Source organism: Carassius carassius, chromosome 48, assembly GCF_963082965.1.
Source record: "Carassius carassius chromosome 48, fCarCar2.1, whole genome shotgun sequence".
Lineage (NCBI taxonomy): Eukaryota > Metazoa > Chordata > Actinopteri > Cypriniformes > Cyprinidae > Carassius > Carassius carassius.
The window spans coordinates 15,480,666-15,503,002 of NC_081802.1; the positions used below are offsets into that span (position 1 = coordinate 15,480,666).

The 22,337-nt window shown below is 44.1% G+C and overlaps 6 protein-coding genes and 1 long non-coding RNA gene across 9 annotated transcripts; 5 read left to right on the top strand and 2 right to left on the bottom strand.

Annotated features, from left to right (window-relative positions):
* The first annotated feature begins 554 nt into the window (after positions 1–554).
* Positions 555–2,646, top strand: LOC132131560 (zona pellucida sperm-binding protein 4-like). The gene is made up of 8 exons (XM_059543616.1): positions 555–1,167; positions 1,237–1,424; positions 1,493–1,590; positions 1,662–1,819; positions 1,893–2,085; positions 2,158–2,305; positions 2,385–2,457; positions 2,537–2,646. The coding sequence occupies exons 1-8, from the start codon at positions 567–569 to the stop codon at positions 2,611–2,613; spliced, it is 1,536 nt and encodes a 511-aa protein (XP_059399599.1). The 5' UTR covers positions 555–566; the 3' UTR covers positions 2,614–2,646.
* A 2,567-nt stretch (positions 2,647–5,213) lies between these two features.
* Positions 5,214–5,889, bottom strand: LOC132131488 (zona pellucida sperm-binding protein 4-like). Its single transcript, XM_059543529.1, has 4 exons — positions 5,775–5,889; positions 5,555–5,702; positions 5,403–5,475; positions 5,214–5,323 (listed from the first exon to the last, which is right to left on the bottom strand). Exons 1-4 carry the CDS (start codon positions 5,876–5,878, stop codon positions 5,247–5,249), a joined length of 402 nt encoding a protein of 133 aa, XP_059399512.1. The 5' UTR covers positions 5,879–5,889; the 3' UTR covers positions 5,214–5,246.
* Positions 5,890–7,952: 2,063 nt separating this feature from the next.
* Positions 7,953–8,863, top strand: LOC132131851 (zona pellucida sperm-binding protein 3-like). The gene is made up of 2 exons (XM_059543986.1): positions 7,953–8,501; positions 8,741–8,863. Exons 1-2 carry the CDS (start codon positions 7,968–7,970, stop codon positions 8,861–8,863), a joined length of 657 nt encoding a protein of 218 aa, XP_059399969.1. The 5' UTR covers positions 7,953–7,967.
* A 308-nt stretch (positions 8,864–9,171) lies between these two features.
* LOC132131580 (POM121 and ZP3 fusion protein-like) lies at positions 9,172–9,987 on the top strand. The gene is made up of 5 exons (XM_059543642.1): positions 9,172–9,295; positions 9,391–9,508; positions 9,585–9,667; positions 9,728–9,819; positions 9,889–9,987. The coding sequence occupies exons 2-5, from the start codon at positions 9,434–9,436 to the stop codon at positions 9,966–9,968; spliced, it is 330 nt and encodes a 109-aa protein (XP_059399625.1). The 5' UTR covers positions 9,172–9,295; positions 9,391–9,433; the 3' UTR covers positions 9,969–9,987.
* Positions 9,988–12,500: 2,513 nt separating this feature from the next.
* LOC132131531 (zona pellucida sperm-binding protein 4-like) lies at positions 12,501–22,267 on the bottom strand. Of its 3 annotated transcripts, none has more exons than XM_059543582.1 (9): positions 21,923–22,263; positions 13,980–14,303; positions 13,723–13,910; positions 13,557–13,654; positions 13,328–13,485; positions 13,062–13,254; positions 12,842–12,989; positions 12,690–12,762; positions 12,501–12,610 (listed from the first exon to the last, which is right to left on the bottom strand). In XM_059543582.1, exons 1-9 carry the CDS (start codon positions 22,239–22,241, stop codon positions 12,534–12,536), a joined length of 1,578 nt encoding a protein of 525 aa, XP_059399565.1. In that variant the 5' UTR covers positions 22,242–22,263; the 3' UTR covers positions 12,501–12,533. The 3 variants fall into 3 exon arrangements, with proteins under 3 accessions (XP_059399565.1, XP_059399567.1, XP_059399566.1); XM_059543584.1 differs by lacking the exons at positions 12,501–12,610; positions 12,690–12,762; positions 12,842–12,989; ... (3 more) ...; positions 13,723–13,910; positions 13,980–14,303 and adding exons at positions 20,165–20,274; positions 20,354–20,426; positions 20,506–20,653; ... (3 more) ...; positions 21,387–21,574; positions 21,644–21,841 and having other exon boundaries at positions 21,923–22,267; XM_059543583.1 differs by lacking the exons at positions 12,501–12,610; positions 12,690–12,762; positions 12,842–12,989; ... (3 more) ...; positions 13,723–13,910; positions 13,980–14,303 and adding exons at positions 20,165–20,274; positions 20,354–20,426; positions 20,506–20,653; ... (2 more) ...; positions 21,221–21,318; positions 21,387–21,574 and having other exon boundaries at positions 21,644–22,267.
* On the top strand, positions 14,143–22,153 carry LOC132131534 (uncharacterized). Its single transcript, XR_009428890.1, has 4 exons — positions 14,143–14,211; positions 14,254–14,342; positions 21,839–22,003; positions 22,088–22,153. It is a non-coding gene; the product is annotated as an uncharacterized LOC132131534 (long non-coding RNA).
* On the top strand, positions 16,789–17,655 carry LOC132131819 (POM121 and ZP3 fusion protein-like). The gene is made up of 5 exons (XM_059543944.1): positions 16,789–16,963; positions 17,059–17,176; positions 17,253–17,335; positions 17,396–17,487; positions 17,557–17,655. Exons 2-5 carry the CDS (start codon positions 17,102–17,104, stop codon positions 17,634–17,636), a joined length of 330 nt encoding a protein of 109 aa, XP_059399927.1. The 5' UTR covers positions 16,789–16,963; positions 17,059–17,101; the 3' UTR covers positions 17,637–17,655.
* Positions 22,268–22,337: the final 70 nt, after the last annotated feature.

A 22,337-nucleotide genomic window follows, 5' to 3' on the forward strand; every position in this document is an offset into this window, starting at 1 on the left:
AAATTATTGCTTCCAGCCAAAATATGAGCTCATAATCCCAGTTAAAGGTGCCATAGAATGCATTGATACTATATTTTAAATGATATCTACATAAAAGGTACGTGGCTTGGGTATGGGCAAAAATTCTCTGGAACGGTTTTACATGTCCATTTACAACCCTGGGATTTGTCCCTAGAATTATTTGGAAGGGTCATGAACAATAATGTTGAGCTCTGCTCTGATTGGCTGTTTCACAGCGCGGATCTCTTCTGTCCAGCGTGAACGATGGCGAGATTAGGCATTAAAACCTGATATGTTTGAGCCTGTATCAGACGAAGATAAAGATTTGGAAAGAATGTTTAGCGTCCGCGTGAACGAGGCTTGAGAGAGTTGTCAGTGAAGATGTGGACGCAGCCTCTGTGTTGCTTTTATAAGCGTTTTTTCTCAATAAGAATTGAATCTTGAGATCCAATGAGAATCACCCAGTTGTTAATGAAGAGGGAGGGACTATCGTTAATTAGCTGAAATCTGTAGAATACAAAAAGACCAAAGGGCAGTAGCTTCACTTTGTGTTTAGCTGTTGAACAATGGCTGGAAGTTGGTGTTTGGCTCAGATTTTGGTGGTCTGTGCTTTCTGTCATGCTGTTCCACAGTGGAGTAAATCGCTTCAGGATGCTCAAGCTCTGATGATCCAGCAAACTGACCAGCAGTTTCAGCTCCAGAAGCCAGTTCAACAGCTAACTAACCAGCAGTTTCCGCCTCGGAAACCAGTTCAACAGCTAACTAACCAGCAATTTCCGCTCCAAAAGCCTGTTCCACAACTACCTACACCGCAGTTTCCGCTTCAGAAGCCAGTTCCACAACAACCTAAGCCGCAGTTTCCGCTTCAGAAGCCAGTTCCACAACAACCTAAGCTGCAGTTTCCGCTTCAGAAGCCAGTTCCACAACAACCTAACCCGCAGTTTCCGCTTCAGAAGCCAGTTCCACAACAACCTAAGCCGCAGTTTCCGATTCAGAAGCCAGTTAAACAGCAGTTTCAGAAGCCAGTAGTGCAGGCAGAGCCCCTTGATAAATGTGCTGTAGCTGATTCTGAGCAGATCCAATGTGGTCTACCTGGGATCAGTGGTGCTGAGTGTGAAGCTATCAACTGCTGCTTTAACGGACAGCAGTGTTTCTATGGGAGGGCAGGTAAGCGTTCTCCATCTTATTCTGTTCGTGTTAAACCGTTTCTCTGAATTTAACCTGCTCTTGTTCTAGTGACTGTCCAGTGTATTCGAGATGGTCAGTTTGTGGTAGTGGTGTCTCGAGACGTTACCTTGCCTCGACTGAGTCTGGATTCGGTTCATCTACTGGGTGGAAACGACCCACCTTGTGCTCCTGTGGGGTCTACACCTTCCTTTGCTATATACCAGTTCCCTGTGACCGCATGTGGCACGAGCGTGATGGTTAGCAGCTGCTACTGGTTTTATTCTGCATCGCTTGGACTGGATGCTGACACCGTTTCTATTCACAGGAGGACGGTGGATATGTGGTGTATGAAAACAGAATGACCTCATCGTATGAAGTGGGGATTGGACCATATGGTTCCATCACAAGGGACAGTCATTTTGAGTAGGTGATCCATGACTTGGTGTGACCACTAATCCCTGATAAATGCTACAAGCTCGCTGTGTGTCGTCCAGGTTTCTCTTCCAGTGTAGATATTCGGGAACTTCCGTGGAAGCTCTGGTTGTGGAGGTCAACTCTGTTCCTCCACCTCCACCAGTAGCTGCTCCTGGACCTCTCAGGGTGGAGCTCAGACTGGCCAATGGCCAATGTGTCACCAAAGGCTGTGCTGAAGGTAAGGTCTTGTCCTGTGTCTGCCTAAAGCCTTTCAAACTGGAGTCTGGTTAAACCCCAGTGTTGTTCCTCAGGGGATGAGGCCTACACGTCCTACTACAGTGACGCTGATTATCCCATCACAAAAGTCCTGCGAGAGCCTGTGTATGTTGAGGTGCACATTATGGAGAGGACTGACCCCAACATTGTCCTGATGCTGGGACGTTGTTGGACTACTTCAACCCCCAGTCCACTCAGTCTCCCCCAGTGGGACCTTCTGATCGACGGGTGCGTGTACAGCCAATCTTCATCCAGTTAGTCTGCTGGGAGACCCTTTCTAACCTTCTCTTTTGTCTTCAGATGCCCTTACCAGGACGACCGCTATCTGACCACACTGGTTCCAGTGACTGGATCGTCTGGTCTTCAGTTCCCAACCCACTACAAGCGCTTTGCTGTGAAGATGTTCACATTTGTAGATCCAGCCTCACTGGCTGCTCTGCAGGAAACCGTATGCCCCCCTTTACTTGAACATTTGTGTATTTACTACTTGTGGATTCTATGACTTGAGCCTCTTTCTTCCCTGTCAGATCTTCATCCACTGCAGTACAGAGGTGTGCCATCCATCATCTGGCTCTTGTGAGCAAAGCTGCACCAGGAAACGTGAGTTCTTGCTTTCTCTCGACAAAAAGGAACTGAGCATTTTAGAAGTGCGTTCTCACTTCTAACACTTCTCTTTCAGGAAGAGACACTCGTATCAAGGCTGTCTCTGGGGAGCAGACTGTGGTTTCTAGTGGAGAAGTTACTCTGGTCATGTAAATCTAGTGTTTTTAATAAACCGTGCAGAACCCTGAGGTATCTCTTTGTCTATTGTTTTGGTTGGGCAGAATCCGGGATTACATGCCTCTTCCCAGTTGTTTTTTCCTCACACTATTAAACCAAGGTTTCACAACCTTTTGTAAGGTTGTGCATTCCTTTATCCATCCTCCAGTTGTTAACCTGGGGCAGCACAAGGTTCCCCTTTTTTAATTTGTCTTCCAAACCGTAGTTTGGTTCCCGATATTCACAATATAAAGTTATGTGGATTACTTGCGGCTTTTGTTTTAAATCCAACTCAAATTGCTGAGCTCAAGTTTTAAATGGAAATCAATTCTCGACTGTCTTGAAGCAAACAAGAAACCGTGTCAATTGTCCTCAACTCAAAGTAATGATATTAAAGGGATCCTCCTCCCCAAAATGAAAATGGTGTCACTAATCACTTACCCCCGTGTCGTTCCAAACCTGTAGAACCTTCATTGGTCTTTGGGACCCAATTTAACCCCTTACTTGTCACCCCCCATTTTCAGCATGGAGACACGAATGACATGCCCAAAATTAAAAGGTTGCTGCTAACGAGTCTTTCTTACTAGATACATAATCAACATCTGTTCACAAAGCTGACACCTCAAAGTTTACTGTTCAGGAATCAGAATTACTCAGACGGTTATAATAGAGATATATGTAAGCTGAAACATGTCAGTAAAAATATTAAAAACCTATTTAAAAGTGACGTAGGATATGATTTTAGATACATAATGAAGCTAAAGCCACAAGTCTACTAATACTTCATTTTGATATTTCAGAATATAATCTCACAAAGTGTGAAATTTATGAAACCTTTTCTAAGACCGTGTCATGTGTGTTTTTAGAGAAGGCTAGTAAAATTGATTTATGACTCCTGGAATGCGATCATCTCTTGTTGGGACCGGCAAAACTGCCCCATTCATGATTCTATTGTTGTTACGAAACGAGCCTTTCACACATGGGCCAGGTATGACACAAAATCCTGATTCTTCATTTATCATTATGCCAGTATACATTTACCCCACTATTATCAAAAGCCTTACTATAAAAATACAACAAAACATTTTCTTACAACCTTTGACAAAATGATTACAAAATGCATTATGAAGAAGAACTGCACCTGCTATGTAGCTGCATTAGAGCTAACGTTAGCATCAAGCTACATAAGACTATTCATGAAAATTAACCGATTGTTTGTAATAACCTCCTTTTGCGATCACATGTGGAATTTTACTGCTGTAAAAATATGCTATTTATAGCCTTTTACGTCGCTGCACAAGTTAGCATTTCAGATGTACATTTTTAATAGTTATAAAAACGCCCAAAATCACATACCAACCATTAACTAACGTAATCGTGTGTTTATTATTTGGATATTTCATGGGTACAGAGGTTTCTCTGTGTGGTTGTGGTCAGATATCGACACAGAAGTGTACAGGAAATGCATCATGGGTAGGATGGGGCGGGATATGATGCACAGTTATGATGGACAAGACACGGGCGAATCCGGTCTCTGTCAGCGCGCACACGGAAGACTATTCACACAGAGACAGGGCTGGGAGCGGATCATTATCATCAGATCACGTAAATCAGTGGAAAATGATTAGAAATGAGGATTCTGACTGAAGAAATATGAAGTAAACATCAGTAAATATATCTCTGTGTATATGCAACTTTTGACTATAAACCCTATTTGAACACAAACCACTGCAGACGTGACTGAATATGAATGCTTGGTGAATTTCTATTCTAAAAATGACTCCTATTTATTTTGTACTCCTGACATAAATGACGGTCACTGCAACAATGTTTTATCAAAACATTGGTCAAATATCGAAGCTAGAGTCTTTAAACTTTCAACTGATGCACCGTTTCTCCAGGTCAAGTGAGAGAGTGATGTTTAACGTACTGTGAAAGTAAAACAATAATCTGGGGCCGGTTTTTTGGGGTGGAGTATCCCTTTAGTATTGAAACCGCCCAAGATGTTGCACAAGTGACAAACCAACAGTTTTCAAAAAAGGTCATTCACTGAGAGTCCAAACATTAGTTCTATTTGGGTGTCATTTCGTCAATGATTTTTCAGAATTCTAACTGACCTGCTACTGCACAAAAAACCCCTTACGTCAGTACAGGTTCTGCAAGTTTGGCACACCAAATACTACACTGAACTTAAGCGATGCCTGCCGTTTTCCTAAAATGTAAAGCCTATAAATAACCCGTCTGAAGGTGGAAAATGTTGTGCCAGTGTTGATACTGGGAGTGCGCTTCTATTGTACATGGATTTGTTCAAGGAAGGGGACGTTCACACAGAACTCTTTTGGCACAAGTGCCAATTAACAGAATTCCCTTTACAGTACTCCTAAAAAAGGGAGCTCACAGCAGGTCCCTTTAAAAGGTTTATTAACTTCCCTTACGAGAAAAGGGAGCCTTTCCTTCTGGCAAGAGAATAGGTACAGTAGGACTACCCACTTCCTCGCACAAAATCAATTGGTTAAACTAGACAAGAAAAAACAACTGGGAAGAGGCATGTAATCCCGGATTCTGCCCAACCAAAACAATAGACAAAGAGATACCTCAGGGTTCTGCACGGTTTATTAAAAACACTAGATTTACATGACCAGAGTAACTTCTCCACTAGAAACCACAGTCTGCTCCCCAGAGACAGCCTTGATACGAGTGTCTCTTCCTGAAAGAGAAGTGTTAGAAGTGAGAACGCACTTCTAAAATGCTCAGTTCCTTTTTGTCGAGAGAAAGCAAGAACTCACGTTTCCTGGTGCAGCTTTGCTCACAAGAGCCAGATGATGGATGGCACACCTCTGTACTGCAGTGGATGAAGATCTGACAGGGAAGAAAGAGGCTCAAGTCATAGAATCCACAAGTAGTAAATACACAAATGTTCAAGTAAAGGGGGGCATACGGTTTCCTGCAGAGCAGCCAGTGAGGCTGGATCTACAAATGTGAACATCTTCACAGCAAAGCGCTTGTAGTGGGTTGGGAACTGAAGACCAGACGATCCAGTCACTGGAACCAGTGTGGTCAGATAGCGGTCGTCCTGGTAAGGGCATCTGAAGACAAAAGAGAAGGTTAGAAAGGGTCTCCCAGCAGACTAACTGGATGAAGATTGGCTGTACACGCACCCGTCGATCAGAAGGTCCCACTGGGGGAGACTGAGTGGACTGGGGGTTGAAGTAGTCCAACAACGTCCCAGCATCAGGACAATGTTGGGGTCAGTCCTCTCCATAATGTGCACCTCAAAATGACTGTCCCTTGTGATGGAACCATATGGTCCAATCCCCACTTCATACGATGAGGTCATTCTGTTTTCATACACCACATATCCACCGTCCTCCTGTGAATAGAAACGGTGTCAGCATCCAGTCCAAGCGATGCAGAATAAAACCAGTAGCAGCTGCTAACCATCACGCTCGTGCCACATGCGGTCACAGGGAACTGGTATATAGCAAAGGAAGGTGTAGACCCCACAGGAGCACAAGGTGGGTCGTTTCCACCCAGTAGATGAACCGAATCCAGACTCAGTCGAGGCAAGGTAACGTCTCGAGACACCACTACCACAAACTGACCATCTCGAATACACTGGACAGTCACTAGAACAAGAGCAGGTTAAATTCAGAGAAACGGTTTAACACGAACAGAATAAGATGGAGAACGCTTACCTGCCCTCCCATAGAAACACTGCTGTCCGTTAAAGCAGCAGTTGATAGCTTCACACTCAGCACCACTGATCCCAGGTAGACCACATTGGATCTGCTCAGAATCAGCTACAGCACATTTATCAAGGGGCTCTGCCTGCACTACTGGCTTCTGAAACTGCTGTTTAACTGGCTTCTGAATCGGAAACTGCGGCTTAGGTTGTTGTGGAACTGGCTTCTGAAGCGGAAACTGCGGGTAAGGTTGTTGTGGAACTGGCTTCTGAAGCGGAAACTGCAGCTTAGGTTGTTGTGGAACTGGCTTCTGAAGCGGAAACTGCGGCTTAGGTTGTTGTGGAACTGGCTTCTGAAGCGGAAACTGCGGTGTAGGTAGTTGTGGAACAGGCTTTTGGAGCGGAAATTGCTGGTTAGTTAGCTGTTGAACTGGTTTCCGAGGCGGAAACTGCTGGTTAGTTAGCTGTTGAACTGGCTTCTGGAGCTGAAACTGCTGGTCAGTTTGCTGGATCATCAGAGCTTGAGCATCCTGAAGCGATTTACTCCACTGTGGAACAGCATGACAGAAAGCACAGACCACCAAAATCTGAGCCAAACACCAACTTCCAGCCATTGTTCAACAGCTAAACACAAAGTGAAGCTACTGCCCTTTGGTCTTTTTGTATTCTACAGATTTCAGCTAATTAACGATAGTCCCTCCCTCTTCATTAACAACTGGGTGATTCTCATTGGATCTCAAGATTCAATTCTTATTGAGAAAAAACGCTTATAAAAGCAACACAGAGGCTGCGTCCACATCTTCACTGACAACTCTCTCAAGCCTCGTTCACGCGGACGCTAAACATTCTTTCCAAATCTTTATCTTCGTCTGATACAGGCTCAAACATATCAGGTTTTAATGCCTAATCTCGCCATCGTTCACGCTGGACAGAAGAGATCCGCGCTGTGAAACAGCCAATCAGAGCAGAGCTCAACATTATTGTTCATGACCCTTCCAAATAATTCTAGGGACAAATCCCAGGGTTGTAAATGGACATGTAAAACCGTTCCAGAGAATTTTTGCCCATACCCAAGCCACGTACCTTTTATGTAGATATCATTTAAAATATAGTATCAATGCATTCTATGGCACCTTTAACTGGGATTATGAGCTCATATTTTGGCTGGAAGCAATAATTTGAATTTGAATTTCTCAACGATGGATTTGTTTCTTATAAACACACAGCCTTTCCCTTCACAAGACCGTAATTGATGTGAATTACTTGTGGATTATTTTGATATTTATAATAGCTCTTTGGACTTTCGTTCTGATGCCACCCATTCACTGCAGAGGATTCATTAAAAGAGAGAGAGATTTTTATGAATATTCTCTATTATTTGAGTCATATCAGGCGCTTTTGTAATGACATTCTTTGTCTATCATAGACACACTGTCAAACTTTAATTGTAAAATTGTGAATAAGTGTAGATGAAAATCTCAGATCCTTTTCAAGCCTTCCATTGGCTAGTGACATTCCAGAACGTTCTCATTTGTTAATTACAGGTCCAGAGACCTTTGGAGGTCCAAAGGTAATCAATCAAGCTGAAAGGGGAGGAGCCGCTTAAATTCAAAGCTGTACTTAATGGCAAAGACGAGCACTGGTGGGTATTGTGTTAACGGTTGTCAGGATGGGTCTTTTGCAATGTGTGTTAGTGCTGGTTGTGCTTGTGGTGTTTGATCTGAAGAATGCTTTTGGAAGTTTGAGTTCCAGTCAAAGTCCGAAAAGCAAGAAGCATCAATTGTATCCAGCTTCCAGAGTGCCTGTTTCTTCTCAAGTGCTCGGGAACACTTTGCAGAAGGCCTCTCCGTTTCAGAGTCTCGACTACAGAGGATTTGCACAAGAGCCTCTTGGTCTTCAGGAGAAGCAGGTGTTGCAGGGTCCAGTGAAGCCTTTGGACTGGAGGTTCCCCGTTGTTCCAGAAGTGCCGAGTGAGATGGCGGTGGATTTCCATTTGAGGCAACCTGTGACCCCCAGTAGTGTAGCTATTCAATGCGGTGAGAACCGGATTCATGTGGAGGTACAGCAGGACTTGTTTAGCAATGGTGAACTGATCCAGCCATCTGGTCTGACTCTGGGAGGATGTCCTGTTGTCGGTTTGGTCCCAGGCTCTAAGGTGCTCTTCTTTGAGAATGAACTGCAGGACTGCAACAGTGTCTTGATGGTAAGAGCTGTTAAGTGTTACTAGATTTATTGAACCCTACTAAAAATAGGCCCTTGTTTTGGTATCGACGTTCTAGATTCAGGGAACCATCCATGGGACGGTTCTCTTATAGTGGGAAAGACTCTTAATAACTGCTTACTCGGGTAACCAAGTGTTATGGCAGGACTTGCTAAGATGCCTTTTGGAATGGGTTCTCTTTTTCGGAGAACCCTCTTGGTAACAACGTCAGTCTCCTATAGATGACCAAGGATGAGCTTGTCTACACCTTTGCCCTTACCTATACTCCTGAGGCGTTTGCTGGCACTCCGATTACCCGTGCAGGTGGTGCAGTTATTGGAGTTCAATGCCACTATCAAAGGTAAGCGACCTTTTGTGACTTGTGGCACTGCTTGCAGTGGTGGAACTGGAAGCCCATTTAATTGGTCACTTCTTGAACTGCAGGTTTCAAAATGTCAGCAGTAGTGCCTTGAAGCCAACTTGGGTCCCTTATGCCTCAACGGAGGCTGGTGAAGAAGTCTTGGTGTTCTCCCTGAAGCTCATGACTGGTTTGTGCAGTTTCTCTAGACCTTCTGCCTTCTGAACGAGGCTGTACCTAAGCAGTTCTTCCCTCTTGCAGATGACTGGTCCTATGAGAGGCCTTCAAACTCCTACTTCCTGGGTGACGTTATTAATGTTGAGGCATCTGTGAAGGTATACAACCACGTCCCTCTGCTTGTGTTTGTGGACAGCTGTGTGGCCACCCAAGTACCTGATGTGAACGCCCTTCCGAGATATTGGTTCATTGAGAATCATGGGTGTGTTCATGTCACCAGATGCTGCAGAGTTGACTTGTTCTCGCGTTTGCTCCTTGTAACCACTTTGTCCCTGACAACTACTTTTTACTCCTTAGATGTCTTGTGGATGCCAAGGTCACAGCTTCCAGCTCGCGCTTCATGCCTCGATCCCAGGAAGACAAAATCCGGTTCCAGCTGGAGGCCTTCATGTTCCAGGGGGGATCCAGTCCTTCTGTATGTATGAGTGTTTGAGAATGACCTCTCCCATTTGCTTTGGTTTGTGTCCCCTTACCCGTGGTGTCTCTTGCAGATCTACATGACGTGTGTTCTGAAGGCCACTCTTGCTTCTGCACCTAGTGACGCGCTCCACAAATCCTGTTCCTTTGCCAATGGGTATGTTCATGCCACTTACGAATACATTAAAGGTGCCAAGTCTGATTTTTCGTATTGCAGGTGGCTTGCTGCTGATGGGAACAACCAGGTTTGTGGTTGCTGTGACTCAACATGTGGTCCTGATGGTGGAACTGCTGCTTCTCCTTTTGGAGGTAGGAAGGTGCTTTTAAGCTTGGTTTTTGACCCTTCAAGCACTTAACTTTGGTGTCTGCTTTTTCTAGGCCTTCAGTGGGAAGGGAAGGCCTCGCTCGGTCCTGTAGTGGTTCAAGAGCACAAGAAGACTTTAGCTGGTCTTCAATAAATGTGGGGGAGCAAACTTATTCTTGTTTCTGTTTTTCTTGTCTAGTTTAACCAATTGATTTTGTGCGAGGAAGTGGGTAGTCCTACTGTACCTATTCTCTTGCCAGAAGGAAAGGCTCCCTTTTCTCGTAAGGGAAGTTAATAAACCTTTTAAAGGGACCTGCTGTGAGCTCCCTTTTTTAGGAGTACTGTAAAGGGAATTCTGTTAATTGGCACTTGTGCCAAAAGAGTTCTGTGTGAACGTCCCCTTCCTTGAACAAATCCATGTACAATAGAAGCGCACTCCCAGTATCAACACTGGCACAACATTTTCCACCTTCAGACGGGTTATTTATAGGCTTTACATTTTAGGAAAACGGCAGGCATCGCTTAAGTTCAGTGTAGTATTTGGTGTGCCAAACTTGCAGAACCTGTACTGACGTAAGGGGTTTTTTGTGCAGTAGCAGGTCAGTTAGAATTCTGAAAAATCATTGACGAAATGACACCCAAATAGAACTAATGTTTGGACTCTCAGTGAATGACCTTTTTTGAAAACTGTTGGTTTGTCACTTGTGCAACATCTTGGGCGGTTTCAATACTAAAGGGATACTCCACCCCAAAAAACCGGCCCCAGATTATTGTTTTACTTTCACAGTACGTTAAACATCACTCTCTCACTTGACCTGGAGAAACGGTGCATCAGTTGAAAGTTTAAAGACTCTAGCTTCGATATTTGACCAATGTTTTGATAAAACATTGTTGCAGTGACCGTCATTTATGTCAGGAGTACAAAATAAATAGGAGTCATTTTTAGAATAGAAATTCACCAAGCATTCATATTCAGTCACGTCTGCAGTGGTTTGTGTTCAAATAGGGTTTATAGTCAAAAGTTGCATATACACAGAGATATATTTACTGATGTTTACTTCATATTTCTTCAGTCAGAATCCTCATTTCTAATCATTTTCCACTGATTTACGTGATCTGATGATAATGATCCGCTCCCAGCCCTGTCTCTGTGTGAATAGTCTTCCGTGTGCGCGCTGACAGAGACCGGATTCGCCCGTGTCTTGTCCATCATAACTGTGCATCATATCCCGCCCCATCCTACCCATGATGCATTTCCTGTACACTTCTGTGTCGATATCTGACCACAACCACACAGAGAAACCTCTGTACCCATGAAATATCCAAATAATAAACACACGATTACGTTAGTTAATGGTTGGTATGTGATTTTGGGCGTTTTTATAACTATTAAAAATGTACATCTGAAATGCTAACTTGTGCAGCGACGTAAAAGGCTATAAATAGCATATTTTTACAGCAGTAAAATTCCACATGTGATCGCAAAAGGAGGTTATTACAAACAATCGGTTAATTTTCATGAATAGTCTTATGTAGCTTGATGCTAACGTTAGCTCTAATGCAGCTACATAGCAGGTGCAGTTCTTCTTCATAATGCATTTTGTAATCATTTTGTCAAAGGTTGTAAGAAAATGTTTTGTTGTATTTTTATAGTAAGGCTTTTGATAATAGTGGGGTAAATGTATACTGGCATAATGATAAATGAAGAATCAGGATTTTGTGTCATACCTGGCCCATGTGTGAAAGGCTCGTTTCGTAACAACAATAGAATCATGAATGGGGCAGTTTTGCCGGTCCCAACAAGAGATGATCGCATTCCAGGAGTCATAAATCAATTTTACTAGCCTTCTCTAAAAACACACATGACACGGTCTTAGAAAAGGTTTCATAAATTTCACACTTTGTGAGATTATATTCTGAAATATCAAAATGAAGTATTAGTAGACTTGTGGCTTTAGCTTCATTATGTATCTAAAATCATATCCTACGTCACTTTTAAATAGGTTTTTAATATTTTTACTGACATGTTTCAGCTTACATATATCTCTATTATAACCGTCTGAGTAATTCTGATTCCTGAACAGTAAACTTTGAGGTGTCAGCTTTGTGAACAGATGTTGATTATGTATCTAGTAAGAAAGACTCGTTAGCAGCAACCTTTTAATTTTGGGCATGTCATTCGTGTCTCCATGCTGAAAATGGGGGGTGACAAGTAAGGGGTTAAATTGGGTCCCAAAGACCAATGAAGGTTCTACAGGTTTGGAACGACACGGGGGTAAGTGATTAGTGACACCATTTTCATTTTGGGGAGGAGGATCCCTTTAATATCATTACTTTGAGTTGAGGACAATTGACACGGTTTCTTGTTTGCTTCAAGACAGTCGAGAATTGATTTCCATTTAAAACTTGAGCTCAGCAATTTGAGTTGGATTTAAAACAAAAGCCGCAAGTAATCCACATAACTTTATATTGTGAATATCGGGAACCAAACTACGGTTTGGAAGACAAATTAAAAAAGGGGAACCTTGTGCTGCCCCAGGTTAACAACTGGAGGATGGATAAAGGAATGCACAACCTTACAAAAGGTTGTGAAACCTTGGTTTAATAGTGTGAGGAAAAAACAACTGGGAAGAGGCATGTAATCCCGGATTCTGCCCAACCAAAACAATAGACAAAGAGATACCTCAGGGTTCTGCACGGTTTATTAAAAACACTAGATTTACATGACCAGAGTAACTTCTCCACTAGAAACCACAGTCTGCTCCCCAGAGACAGCCTTGATACGAGTGTCTCTTCCTGAAAGAGAAGTGTTAGAAGTGAGAACGCACTTCTAAAATGCTCAGTTCCTTTTTGTCGAGAGAAAGCAAGAACTCACGTTTCCTGGTGCAGCTTTGCTCACAAGAGCCAGATGATGGATGGCACACCTCTGTACTGCAGTGGATGAAGATCTGACAGGGAAGAAAGAGGCTCAAGTCATAGAATCCACAAGTAGTAAATACACAAATGTTCAAGTAAAGGGGGGCATACGGTTTCCTGCAGAGCAGCCAGTGAGGCTGGATCTACAAATGTGAACATCTTCACAGCAAAGCGCTTGTAGTGGGTTGGGAACTGAAGACCAGACGATCCAGTCACTGGAACCAGTGTGGTCAGATAGCGGTCGTCCTGGTAAGGGCATCTGAAGACAAAAGAGAAGGTTAGAAAGGGTCTCCCAGCAGACTAACTGGATGAAGATTGGCTGTACACGCACCCGTCGATCAGAAGGTCCCACTGGGGGAGACTGAGTGGACTGGGGGTTGAAGTAGTCCAACAACGTCCCAGCATCAGGACAATGTTGGGGTCAGTCCTCTCCATAATGTGCACCTCAACATACACAGGCTCTCGCAGGACTTTTGTGATGGGATAATCAGCGTCACTGTAGTAGGACGTGTAGGCCTCATCCCCTGAGGAACAACACTGGGGTTTAACCAGACTCCAGTTTGAAAGGCTTTAGGCAGACACAGGACAAGACCTTACCTTCAGCACAGCCTTTGGTGACACATTGGCCATTGGCCAGTCTGAGCTCCACCCTGAGAGGTCCAGGAGCAGCTACTGGTGGAGGTGGAGGAACAGAGTTGACCTCCACAACCAGAGCTTCCACGGAAGTTCCCGAATATCTACACTGGAAGAGAAACCTGGACGACACACAGCGAGCTTGTAGCATTTATCAGGGATTAGTGGTCACACCAAGTCATGGATCACCTACTCAAAATGACTGTCCCTTGTGATGGAACCATATGGTCCAATCCCCACTTCATACGATGAGGTCATTCTGTTTTCATACACCACATATCCACCGTCCTCCTGTGAATAGAAACGGTGTCAGCATCCAGTCCAAGCGATGCAGAATAAAACCAGTAGCAGCTGCTAACCATCACGCTCGTGCCACATGCGGTCACAGGGAACTGGTATATAGCAAAGGAAGGTGTAGACCCCACAGGAGCACAAGGTGGGTCGTTTCCACCCAGTAGATGAACCGAATCCAGACTCAGTCGAGGCAAGGTAACGTCTCGAGACACCACTACCACAAACTGACCATCTCGAATACACTGGACAGTCACTAGAACAAGAGCAGGTTAAATTCAGAGAAACGGTTTAACACGAACAGAATAAGATGGAGAACGCTTACCTGCCCTCCCATAGAAACACTGCTGTCCGTTAAAGCAGCAGTTGATAGCTTCACACTCAGCACCACTGATCCCAGGTAGACCACATTGGATCTGCTCAGAATCAGCTACAGCACATTTATCAAGGGGCTCTGCCTGCACTACTGGCTTCTGAAACTGCTGTTTAACTGGCTTCTGAATCGGAAACTGCGGCTTAGGTTGTTGTGGAACTGGCTTCTGAAGCGGAAACTGCGGGTAAGGTTGTTGTGGAACTGGCTTCTGAAGCGGAAACTGCAGCTTAGGTTGTTGTGGAACTGGCTTCTGAAGCGGAAACTGCGGCTTAGGTTGTTGTGGAACTGGCTTCTGAAGCGGAAACTGCGGTGTAGGTAGTTGTGGAACAGGCTTTTGGAGCGGAAATTGCTGGTTAGTTAGCTGTTGAACTGGTTTCCGAGGCGGAAACTGCTGGTTAGTTAGCTGTTGAACTGGCTTCTGGAGCTGAAACTGCTGGTCAGTTTGCTGGATCATCAGAGCTTGAGCATCCTGAAGCGATTTACTCCACTGTGGAACAGCATGACAGAAAGCACAGACCACCAAAATCTGAGCCAAACACCAACTTCCAGCCATTGTTCAACAGCTAAACACAAAGTGAAGCTACTGCCCTTTGGTCTTTTTGTATTCTACAGATTTCAGCTAATTAACGATAGTCCCTCCCTCTTCATTAACAACTGGGTGATTCTCATTGGATCTCAAGATTCAATTCTTATTGAGAAAAAACGCTTATAAAAGCAACACAGAGGCTGCGTCCACATCTTCACTGACAACTCTCTCAAGCCTCGTTCACGCGGACGCTAAACATTCTTTCCAAATCTTTATCTTCGTCTGATACAGGCTCAAACATATCAGGTTTTAATGCCTAATCTCGCCATCGTTCACGCTGGACAGAAGAGATCCGCGCTGTGAAACAGCCAATCAGAGCAGAGCTCAACATTATTGTTCATGACCCTTCCAAATAATTCTAGGGACAAATCCCAGGGTTGTAAATGGACATGTAAAACCGTTCCAGAGAATTTTTGCCCATACCCAAGCCACGTACCTTTTATGTAGATATCATTTAAAATATAGTATCAATGCATTCTATGGCACCTTTAACTGGGATTATGAGCTCATATTTTGGCTGGAAGCAATAATTTGAATTTGAATTTCTCAACGATGGATTTGTTTCTTATAAACACACAGCCTTTCCCTTCACAAGACCGTAATTGATGTGAATTACTTGTGGATTATTTTGATATTTATAATAGCTCTTTGGACTTTCGTTCTGATGCCACCCATTCACTGCAGAGGATTCATTAAAAGAGAGAGAGATTTTTATGAATATTCTCTATTATTTGAGTCATATCAGGCGCTTTTGTAATGACATTCTTTGTCTATCATAGACACACTGTCAAACTTTAATTGTAAAATTGTGAATAAGTGTAGATGAAAATCTCAGATCCTTTTCAAGCCTTCCATTGGCTAGTGACATTCCAGAACGTTCTCATTTGTTAATTACAGGTCCAGAGACCTTTGGAGGTCCAAAGGTAATCAATCAAGCTGAAAGGGGAGGAGCCGCTTAAATTCAAAGCTGTACTTAATGGCAAAGACGAGCACTGGTGGGTATTGTGTTAACGTTTGTCAGGATGGGTCTTTTGCAATGTGTGTTAGTGCTGGTTGTGCTTGTGGTGTTTGATCTGAAGAATGCTTTTGGAAGTTTGAGTTCCAGTCAAAGTCCGAAAAGCAAGAAGCATCAATTGTATCCAGCTTCCAGAGTGCCTGTTTCTTCTCAAGTGCTCGGGAACACTTTGCAGAAGGCCTCTCCGTTTCAGAGTCTCGACTACAGAGGATTTGCACAAGAGCCTCTTGGTCTTCAGGAGAAGCAGGTGTTGCAGGGTCCAGTGAAGCCTTTGGACTGGAGGTTCCCCGTTGTTCCAGAAGTGCCGAGTGAGATGGCGGTGGATTTCCATTTGAGGCAACCTGTGACCCCCAGTAGTGTAGCTATTCAATGCGGTGAGAACCGGATTCATGTGGAGGTACAGCAGGACTTGTTTAGCAATGGTGAACTGATCCAGCCATCTGGTCTGACTCTGGGAGGATGTCCTGTTGTCGGTTTGGTCCCAGGCTCTAAGGTGCTCTTCTTTGAGAATGAACTGCAGGACTGCAACAGTGTCTTGATGGTAAGAGCTGTTAAGTGTTACTAGATTTATTGAACCCTACTAAAAATAGGCCCTTGTTTTGGTATCGACGTTCTAGATTCAGGGAACCATCCATGGGACGGTTCTCTTATAGTGGGAAAGACTCTTAATAACTGCTTACTCGGGTAACCAAGTGTTATGGCAGGACTTGCTAAGATGCCTTTTGGAATGGGTTCTCTTTTTCGGAGAACCCTCTTGGTAACAACGTCAGTCTCCTATAGATGACCAAGGATGAGCTTGTCTACACCTTTGCCCTTACCTACACTCCTGAGGCGTTTGCTGGCACTCCGATTACCCGTGCAGGTGGTGCAGTTATTGGAGTTCAATGCCACTATCAAAGGTAAGCGACCTTTTGTGACTTGTGGCACTGCTTGCAGTGGTGGAACTGGAAGCCCATTTAATTGGTCACTTCTTGAACTGCAGGTTTCAAAATGTCAGCAGTAGTGCCTTGAAGCCAACTTGGGTCCCTTATGCCTCAACGGAGGCTGGTGAAGAAGTCTTGGTGTTCTCCCTGAAGCTCATGACTGGTTTGTGCAGTTTCTCTAGACCTTCTGCCTTCTGAACGAGGCTGTACCTAAGCAGTTCTTCCCTCTTGCAGATGACTGGTCCTATGAGAGGCCTTCAAACTCCTACTTCCTGGGTGACGTTATTAATGTTGAGGCATCTGTGAAGGTATACAACCACGTCCCTCTGCGTGTGTTTGTGGACAGCTGTGTGGCCACCCAAGTACCTGATGTGAACGCCCTTCCGAGATATTGGTTCATTGAGAATCATGGGTGTGTTCATGTCACCAGATGCTGCAGAGTTGACTTGTTCTCGCGTTTGCTCCTTGTAACCACTTTGTCCCTGACAACTACTTTTTACTCCTTAGATGTCTTGTGGATGCCAAGGTCACAGCTTCCAGCTCGCGCTTCATGCCTCGATCCCAGGAAGACAAAATCCGGTTCCAGCTGGAGGCCTTCATGTTCCAGGGGGGATCCAGTCCTTCTGTATGTATGAGTGTTTGAGAATGACCTCTCCCATTTGCTTTGGTTTGTGTCCCCTTACCCGTGGTGTCTCTTGCAGATCTACATGACGTGTGTTCTGAAGGCCACTCTTGCTTCTGCACCTAGTGACGCGCTCCACAAATCCTGTTCCTTTGCCAATGGGTATGTTCATGCCACTTACGAATACATTAAAGGTGCCAAGTCTGATTTTTCGTATTGCAGGTGGCTTGCTGCTGATGGGAACAACCAGGTTTGTGGTTGCTGTGACTCAACATGTGGTCCTGATGGTGGAACTGCTGCTTCTCCTTTTGGAGGTAGGAAGGTGCTTTTAAGCTTGGTTTTTGACCCTTCAAGCACTTAACTTTGGTGTCTGCTTTTTCTAGGCCTTCAGTGGGAAGGGAAGGCCTCGCTCGGTCCTGTAGTGGTTCAAGAGCACAAGAAGACTTTAGCTGGTCTTCAATAAATGTGGGGGAGCAAACTTATTCTTGTTTCTGTTTTTCTTGTCTAGTTTAACCAATTGATTTTGTGCGAGGAAGTGGGTAGTCCTACTGTACCTATTCTCTTGCCAGAAGGAAAGGCTCCCTTTTCTCGTAAGGGAAGTTAATAAACCTTTTAAAGGGACCTGCTGTGAGCTCCCTTTTTTAGGAGTACTGTAAAGGGAATTCTGTTAATTGGCACTTGTGCCAAAAGAGTTCTGTGTGAACGTCCCCTTCCTTGAACAAATCCATGTACAATAGAAGCGCACTCCCAGTATCAACACTGGCACAACATTTTCCACCTTCAGACGGGTTATTTATAGGCTTTACATTTTAGGAAAACGGCAGGCATCGCTTAAGTTCAGTGTAGTATTTGGTGTGCCAAACTTGCAGAACCTGTACTGACGTAAGGGGTTTTTTGTGCAGTAGCAGGTCAGTTAGAATTCTGAAAAATCATTGACGAAATGACACCCAAATAGAACTAATGTTTGGACTCTCAGTGAATGACCTTTTTTGAAAACTGTTGGTTTGTCACTTGTGCAACATCTTGGGCGGTTTCAATACTAAAGGGATACTCCACCCCAAAAAACCGGCCCCAGATTATTGTTTTACTTTCACAGTACGTTAAACATCACTCTCTCACTTGACCTGGAGAAACGGTGCATCAGTTGAAAGTTTAAAGACTCTAGCTTCGATATTTGACCAATGTTTTGATAAAACATTGTTGCAGTGACCGTCATTTATGTCAGGAGTACAAAATAGGAGTCATTTTTAGAATAGAAATTCACCAAGCATTCATATTCAGTCACGTCTGCAGTGGTTTGTGTTCAAATAGGGTTTATAGTCAAAAGTTGCATATACACAGAGATATATTTACTGATGTTTACTTCATATTTCTTCAGTCAGAATCCTCATTTCTAATCATTTTCCACTGATTTACGTGATCTGATGATAATGATCCGCTCCCAGCCCTGTCTCTGTGTGAATAGTCTTCCGTGTGCGCGCTGACAGAGACCGGATTCGCCCGTGTCTTGTCCATCATAACTGTGCATCATATCCCGCCCCATCCTACCCATGATGCATTTCCTGTACACTTCTGTGTCGATATCTGACCACAACCACACAGAGAAACCTCTGTACCCATGAAATATCCAAATAATAAACACACGATTACGTTAGTTAATGGTTGGTATGTGATTTTGGGCGTTTTTATAACTATTAAAAATGTACATCTGAAATGCTAACTTGTGCAGCGACGTAAAAGGCTATAAATAGCATATTTTTACAGCAGTAAAATTCCACATGTGATCGCAAAAGGAGGTTATTACAAACAATCGGTTAATTTTCATGAATAGTCTTATGTAGCTTGATGCTAACGTTAGCTCTAATGCAGCTACATAGCAGGTGCAGTTCTTCTTCATAATGCATTTTGTAATCATTTTGTCAAAGGTTGTAAGAAAATGTTTTGTTGTATTTTTATAGTAAGGCTTTTGATAATAGTGGGGTAAATGTATACTGGCATAATGATAAATGAAGAATCAGGATTTTGTGTCATACCTGGCCCATGTGTGAAAGGCTCGTTTCGTAACAACAATAGAATCATGAATGGGGCAGTTTTGCCGGTCCCAACAAGAGATGATCGCATTCCAGGAGTCATAAATCAATTTTACTAGCCTTCTCTAAAAACACACATGACACGGTCTTAGAAAAGGTTTCATAAATTTCACACTTTGTGAGATTATATTCTGAAATATCAAAATGAAGTATTAGTAGACTTGTGGCTTTAGCTTCATTATGTATCTAAAATCATATCCTACGTCACTTTTAAATAGGTTTTTAATATTTTTACTGACATGTTTCAGCTTACATATATCTCTATTATAACCGTCTGAGTAATTCTGATTCCTGAACAGTAAACTTTGAGGTGTCAGCTTTGTGAACAGATGTTGATTATGTATCTAGTAAGAAAGACTCGTTAGCAGCAACCTTTTAATTTTGGGCATGTCATTCGTGTCTCCATGCTGAAAATGGGGGGTGACAAGTAAGGGGTTAAATTGGGTCCCAAAGACCAATGAAGGTTCTACAGGTTTGGAACGACACGGGGGTAAGTGATTAGTGACACCATTTTCATTTTGGGGAGGAGGATCCCTTTAATATCATTACTTTGAGTTGAGGACAATTGACACGGTTTCTTGTTTGCTTCAAGACAGTCGAGAATTGATTTCCATTTAAAACTTGAGCTCAGCAATTTGAGTTGGATTTAAAACAAAAGCCGCAAGTAATCCACATAACTTTATATTGTGAATATCGGGAACCAAACTACGGTTTGGAAGACAAATTAAAAAAGGGGAACCTTGTGCTGCCCCAGGTTAACAACTGGAGGATGGATAAAGGAATGCACAACCTTACAAAAGGTTGTGAAACCTTGGTTTAATAGTGTGAGGAAAAAACAACTGGGAAGAGGCATGTAATCCCGGATTCTGCCCAACCAAAACAATAGACAAAGAGATACCTCAGGGTTCTGCACGGTTTATTAAAAACACTAGATTTACATGACCAGAGTAACTTCTCCACTAGAAACCACAGTCTGCTCCCCAGAGACAGCCTTGATACGAGTGTCTCTTCCTGAAAGAGAAGTGTTAGAAGTGAGAACGCACTTCTAAAATGCCCAGTTCCTTTTTGTCGAGAGAAAGCAAGAACTCACGTTTCCTGGTGCAGCTTTGCTCACAAGAGCCAGATGATGGATGGCACACCTCTGTACTGCAGTGGATGAAGATCTGACAGGGAAGAAAGAGGCTCAAGTCATAGAATCCACAAGTAGTAAATACACAAATGTTCAAGTAAAGGGGGGCATACGGTTTCCTGCAGAGCAGCCAGTGAGGCTGGATCTACAAATGTGAACATCTTCACAGCAAAGCGCTTGTAGTGGGTTGGGAACTGAAGACCAGACGATCCAGTCACTGGAACCAGTGTGGTCAGATAGCGGTCGTCCTGGTAAGGGCATCTGAAGACAAAAGAGAAGGTTAGAAAGGGTCTCCCAGCAGACTAACTGGATGAAGATTGGCTGTACACGCACCCGTCGATCAGAAGGTCCCACTGGGGGAGACTGAGTGGACTGGGGGTTGAAGTAGTCCAACAACGTCCCAGCATCAGGACAATGTTGGGGTCAGTCCTCTCCATAATGTGCACCTCAACATAAACAGGCTCTCGCAGGACTTTTGTGATGGGATAATCAGCGTCACTGTAGTAGGACGTGTAGGCCTCATCCCCTGAGGAACAACACTGGGGTTTAACCAGACTCCAGTTTGAAAGGCTTTAGGCAGACACAGGACAAGACCTTACCTTCAGCACAGCCTTTGGTGACACATTGGCCATTGGCCAGTCTGAGCTCCACCCTGAGAGGTCCAGGAGCAGCTACTGGTGGAGGTGGAGGAACAGAGTTGACCTCCACAACCAGAGCTTCCACGGAAGTTCCCGAATATCTACACTGGAAGAGAAACCTGGACGACACACAGCGAGCTTGTAGCATTTATCAGGGATTAGTGGTCACACCAAGTCATGGATCACCTACTCAAAATGACTGTCCCTTGTGATGGAACCATATGGTCCAATCCCCACTTCATACGATGAGGTCATTCTGTTTTCATACACCACATATCCACCGTCCTCCTGTGAATAGAAACGGTGTCAGCATCCAGTCCAAGCGATGCAGAATAAAACCAGTAGCAGCTGCTAACCATCACGCTCGTGCCACATGCGGTCACAGGGAACTGGTATATAGCAAAGGAAGGTGTAGACCCCACAGGAGCACAAGGTGGGTCGTTTCCACCCAGTAGATGAACCGAATCCAGACTCAGTCGAGGCAAGGTAACGTCTCGAGACACCACTACCACAAACTGACCATCTCGAATACACTGGACAGTCACTAGAACAAGAGCAGGTTAAATTCAGAGAAACGGTTTAACACGAACAGAATAAGATGGAGAACGCTTACCTGCCCTCCCATAGAAACACTGCTGTCCGTTAAAGCAGCAGTTGATAGCTTCACACTCAGCACCACTGATCCCAGGTAGACCACATTGGATCTGCTCAGAATCAGCTACAGCACATTTATCAAGGGGCTCTGCCTGCACTACTGGCTTCTGAAACTGCTGTTTAACTGGCTTCTGAATCGGAAACTGCGGCTTAGGTTGTTGTGGAACTGGCTTCTGAAGCGGAAACTGCGGGTTAGGTTGTTGTGGAACTGGCTTCTGAAGCGGAAACTGCAGCTTAGGTTGTGGAACTGGCTTCTGAAGCGGAAACTGCGGCTTAGGTTGTTGTGGAACTGGCTTCTGAAGCGGAAACTGCGGTGTAGGTAGTTGTGGAACAGGCTTTTGGAGCGGAAATTGCTGGTTAGTTAGCTGTTGAACTGGTTTCCGAGGCGGAAACTGCTGGTTAGTTAGCTGTTGAACTGGCTTCTGGAGCTGAAACTGCTGGTCAGTTTGCTGGATCATCAGAGCTTGAGCATCCTGAAGCGATTTACTCCACTGTGGAACAGCATGACAGAAAGCACAGACCACCAAAATCTGAGCCAAACACCAACTTCCAGCCATTGTTCAACAGCTAAACACAAAGTGAAGCTACTGCCCTTTGGTCTTTTTGTATTCTACAGATTTCAGCTAATTAACGATAGTCCCTCCCTCTTCATT

Bases quoted from the DNA above. Each gene is read 5' to 3' on its own strand.
- LOC132131560 (XM_059543616.1), top strand. From the start codon at position 567: ATGGCTGGAAGTTGGTGTTTGGCTCAGATTTTGGTGGTCTGTGCTTTC. The intron at 1,425-1,492 runs GTTAGCAGCTGC...TTCTATTCACAG, and splicing joins CATGTGGCACGAGCGTGATG to GAGGACGGTGGATATGTGGT. The intron at 1,591-1,661 runs GTAGGTGATCCA...TGTGTCGTCCAG, and splicing joins ACAAGGGACAGTCATTTTGA to GTTTCTCTTCCAGTGTAGAT.
- LOC132131488 (XM_059543529.1), bottom strand. From the start codon at position 5,878: ATGGAGAGGACTGACCCCAACATTGTCCTGATGCTGGGACGTTGTTGG. The intron at 5,703-5,774 runs GTGCGTGTACAG...TTTTGTCTTCAG, and splicing joins TGGGACCTTCTGATCGACGG to ATGCCCTTACCAGGACGACC. The intron at 5,324-5,402 runs GTGAGTTCTTGC...CTTCTCTTTCAG, and splicing joins GCAAAGCTGCACCAGGAAAC to GAAGAGACACTCGTATCAAG.
- LOC132131851 (XM_059543986.1), top strand. From the start codon at position 7,968: ATGGGTCTTTTGCAATGTGTGTTAGTGCTGGTTGTGCTTGTGGTGTTT. The intron at 8,502-8,740 runs GTAAGAGCTGTT...AGTCTCCTATAG, and splicing joins ACTGCAACAGTGTCTTGATG to ATGACCAAGGATGAGCTTGT.
- LOC132131580 (XM_059543642.1), top strand. From the start codon at position 9,434: ATGCCTCGATCCCAGGAAGACAAAATCCGGTTCCAGCTGGAGGCCTTC. The intron at 9,509-9,584 runs GTATGTATGAGT...TGTCTCTTGCAG, and splicing joins AGGGGGGATCCAGTCCTTCT to ATCTACATGACGTGTGTTCT. The intron at 9,820-9,888 runs GTAGGAAGGTGC...TGCTTTTTCTAG, and splicing joins TGCTGCTTCTCCTTTTGGAG to GCCTTCAGTGGGAAGGGAAG.
- LOC132131819 (XM_059543944.1), top strand. From the start codon at position 17,102: ATGCCTCGATCCCAGGAAGACAAAATCCGGTTCCAGCTGGAGGCCTTC. The intron at 17,336-17,395 runs GTATGTTCATGC...TTCGTATTGCAG, and splicing joins TCCTGTTCCTTTGCCAATGG to GTGGCTTGCTGCTGATGGGA. The intron at 17,488-17,556 runs GTAGGAAGGTGC...TGCTTTTTCTAG, and splicing joins TGCTGCTTCTCCTTTTGGAG to GCCTTCAGTGGGAAGGGAAG.
- LOC132131531 (XM_059543582.1), bottom strand. From the start codon at position 22,241: ATGGCTGGAAGTTGGTGTTTGGCTCAGATTTTGGTGGTCTGTGCTTTC. The intron at 13,255-13,327 runs GTAAGGTCTTGT...GTTGTTCCTCAG, and splicing joins CACCAAAGGCTGTGCTGAAG to GGGATGAGGCCTACACGTCC. The intron at 12,763-12,841 runs GTATGCCCCCCT...CTTCCCTGTCAG, and splicing joins TGGCTGCTCTGCAGGAAACC to ATCTTCATCCACTGCAGTAC.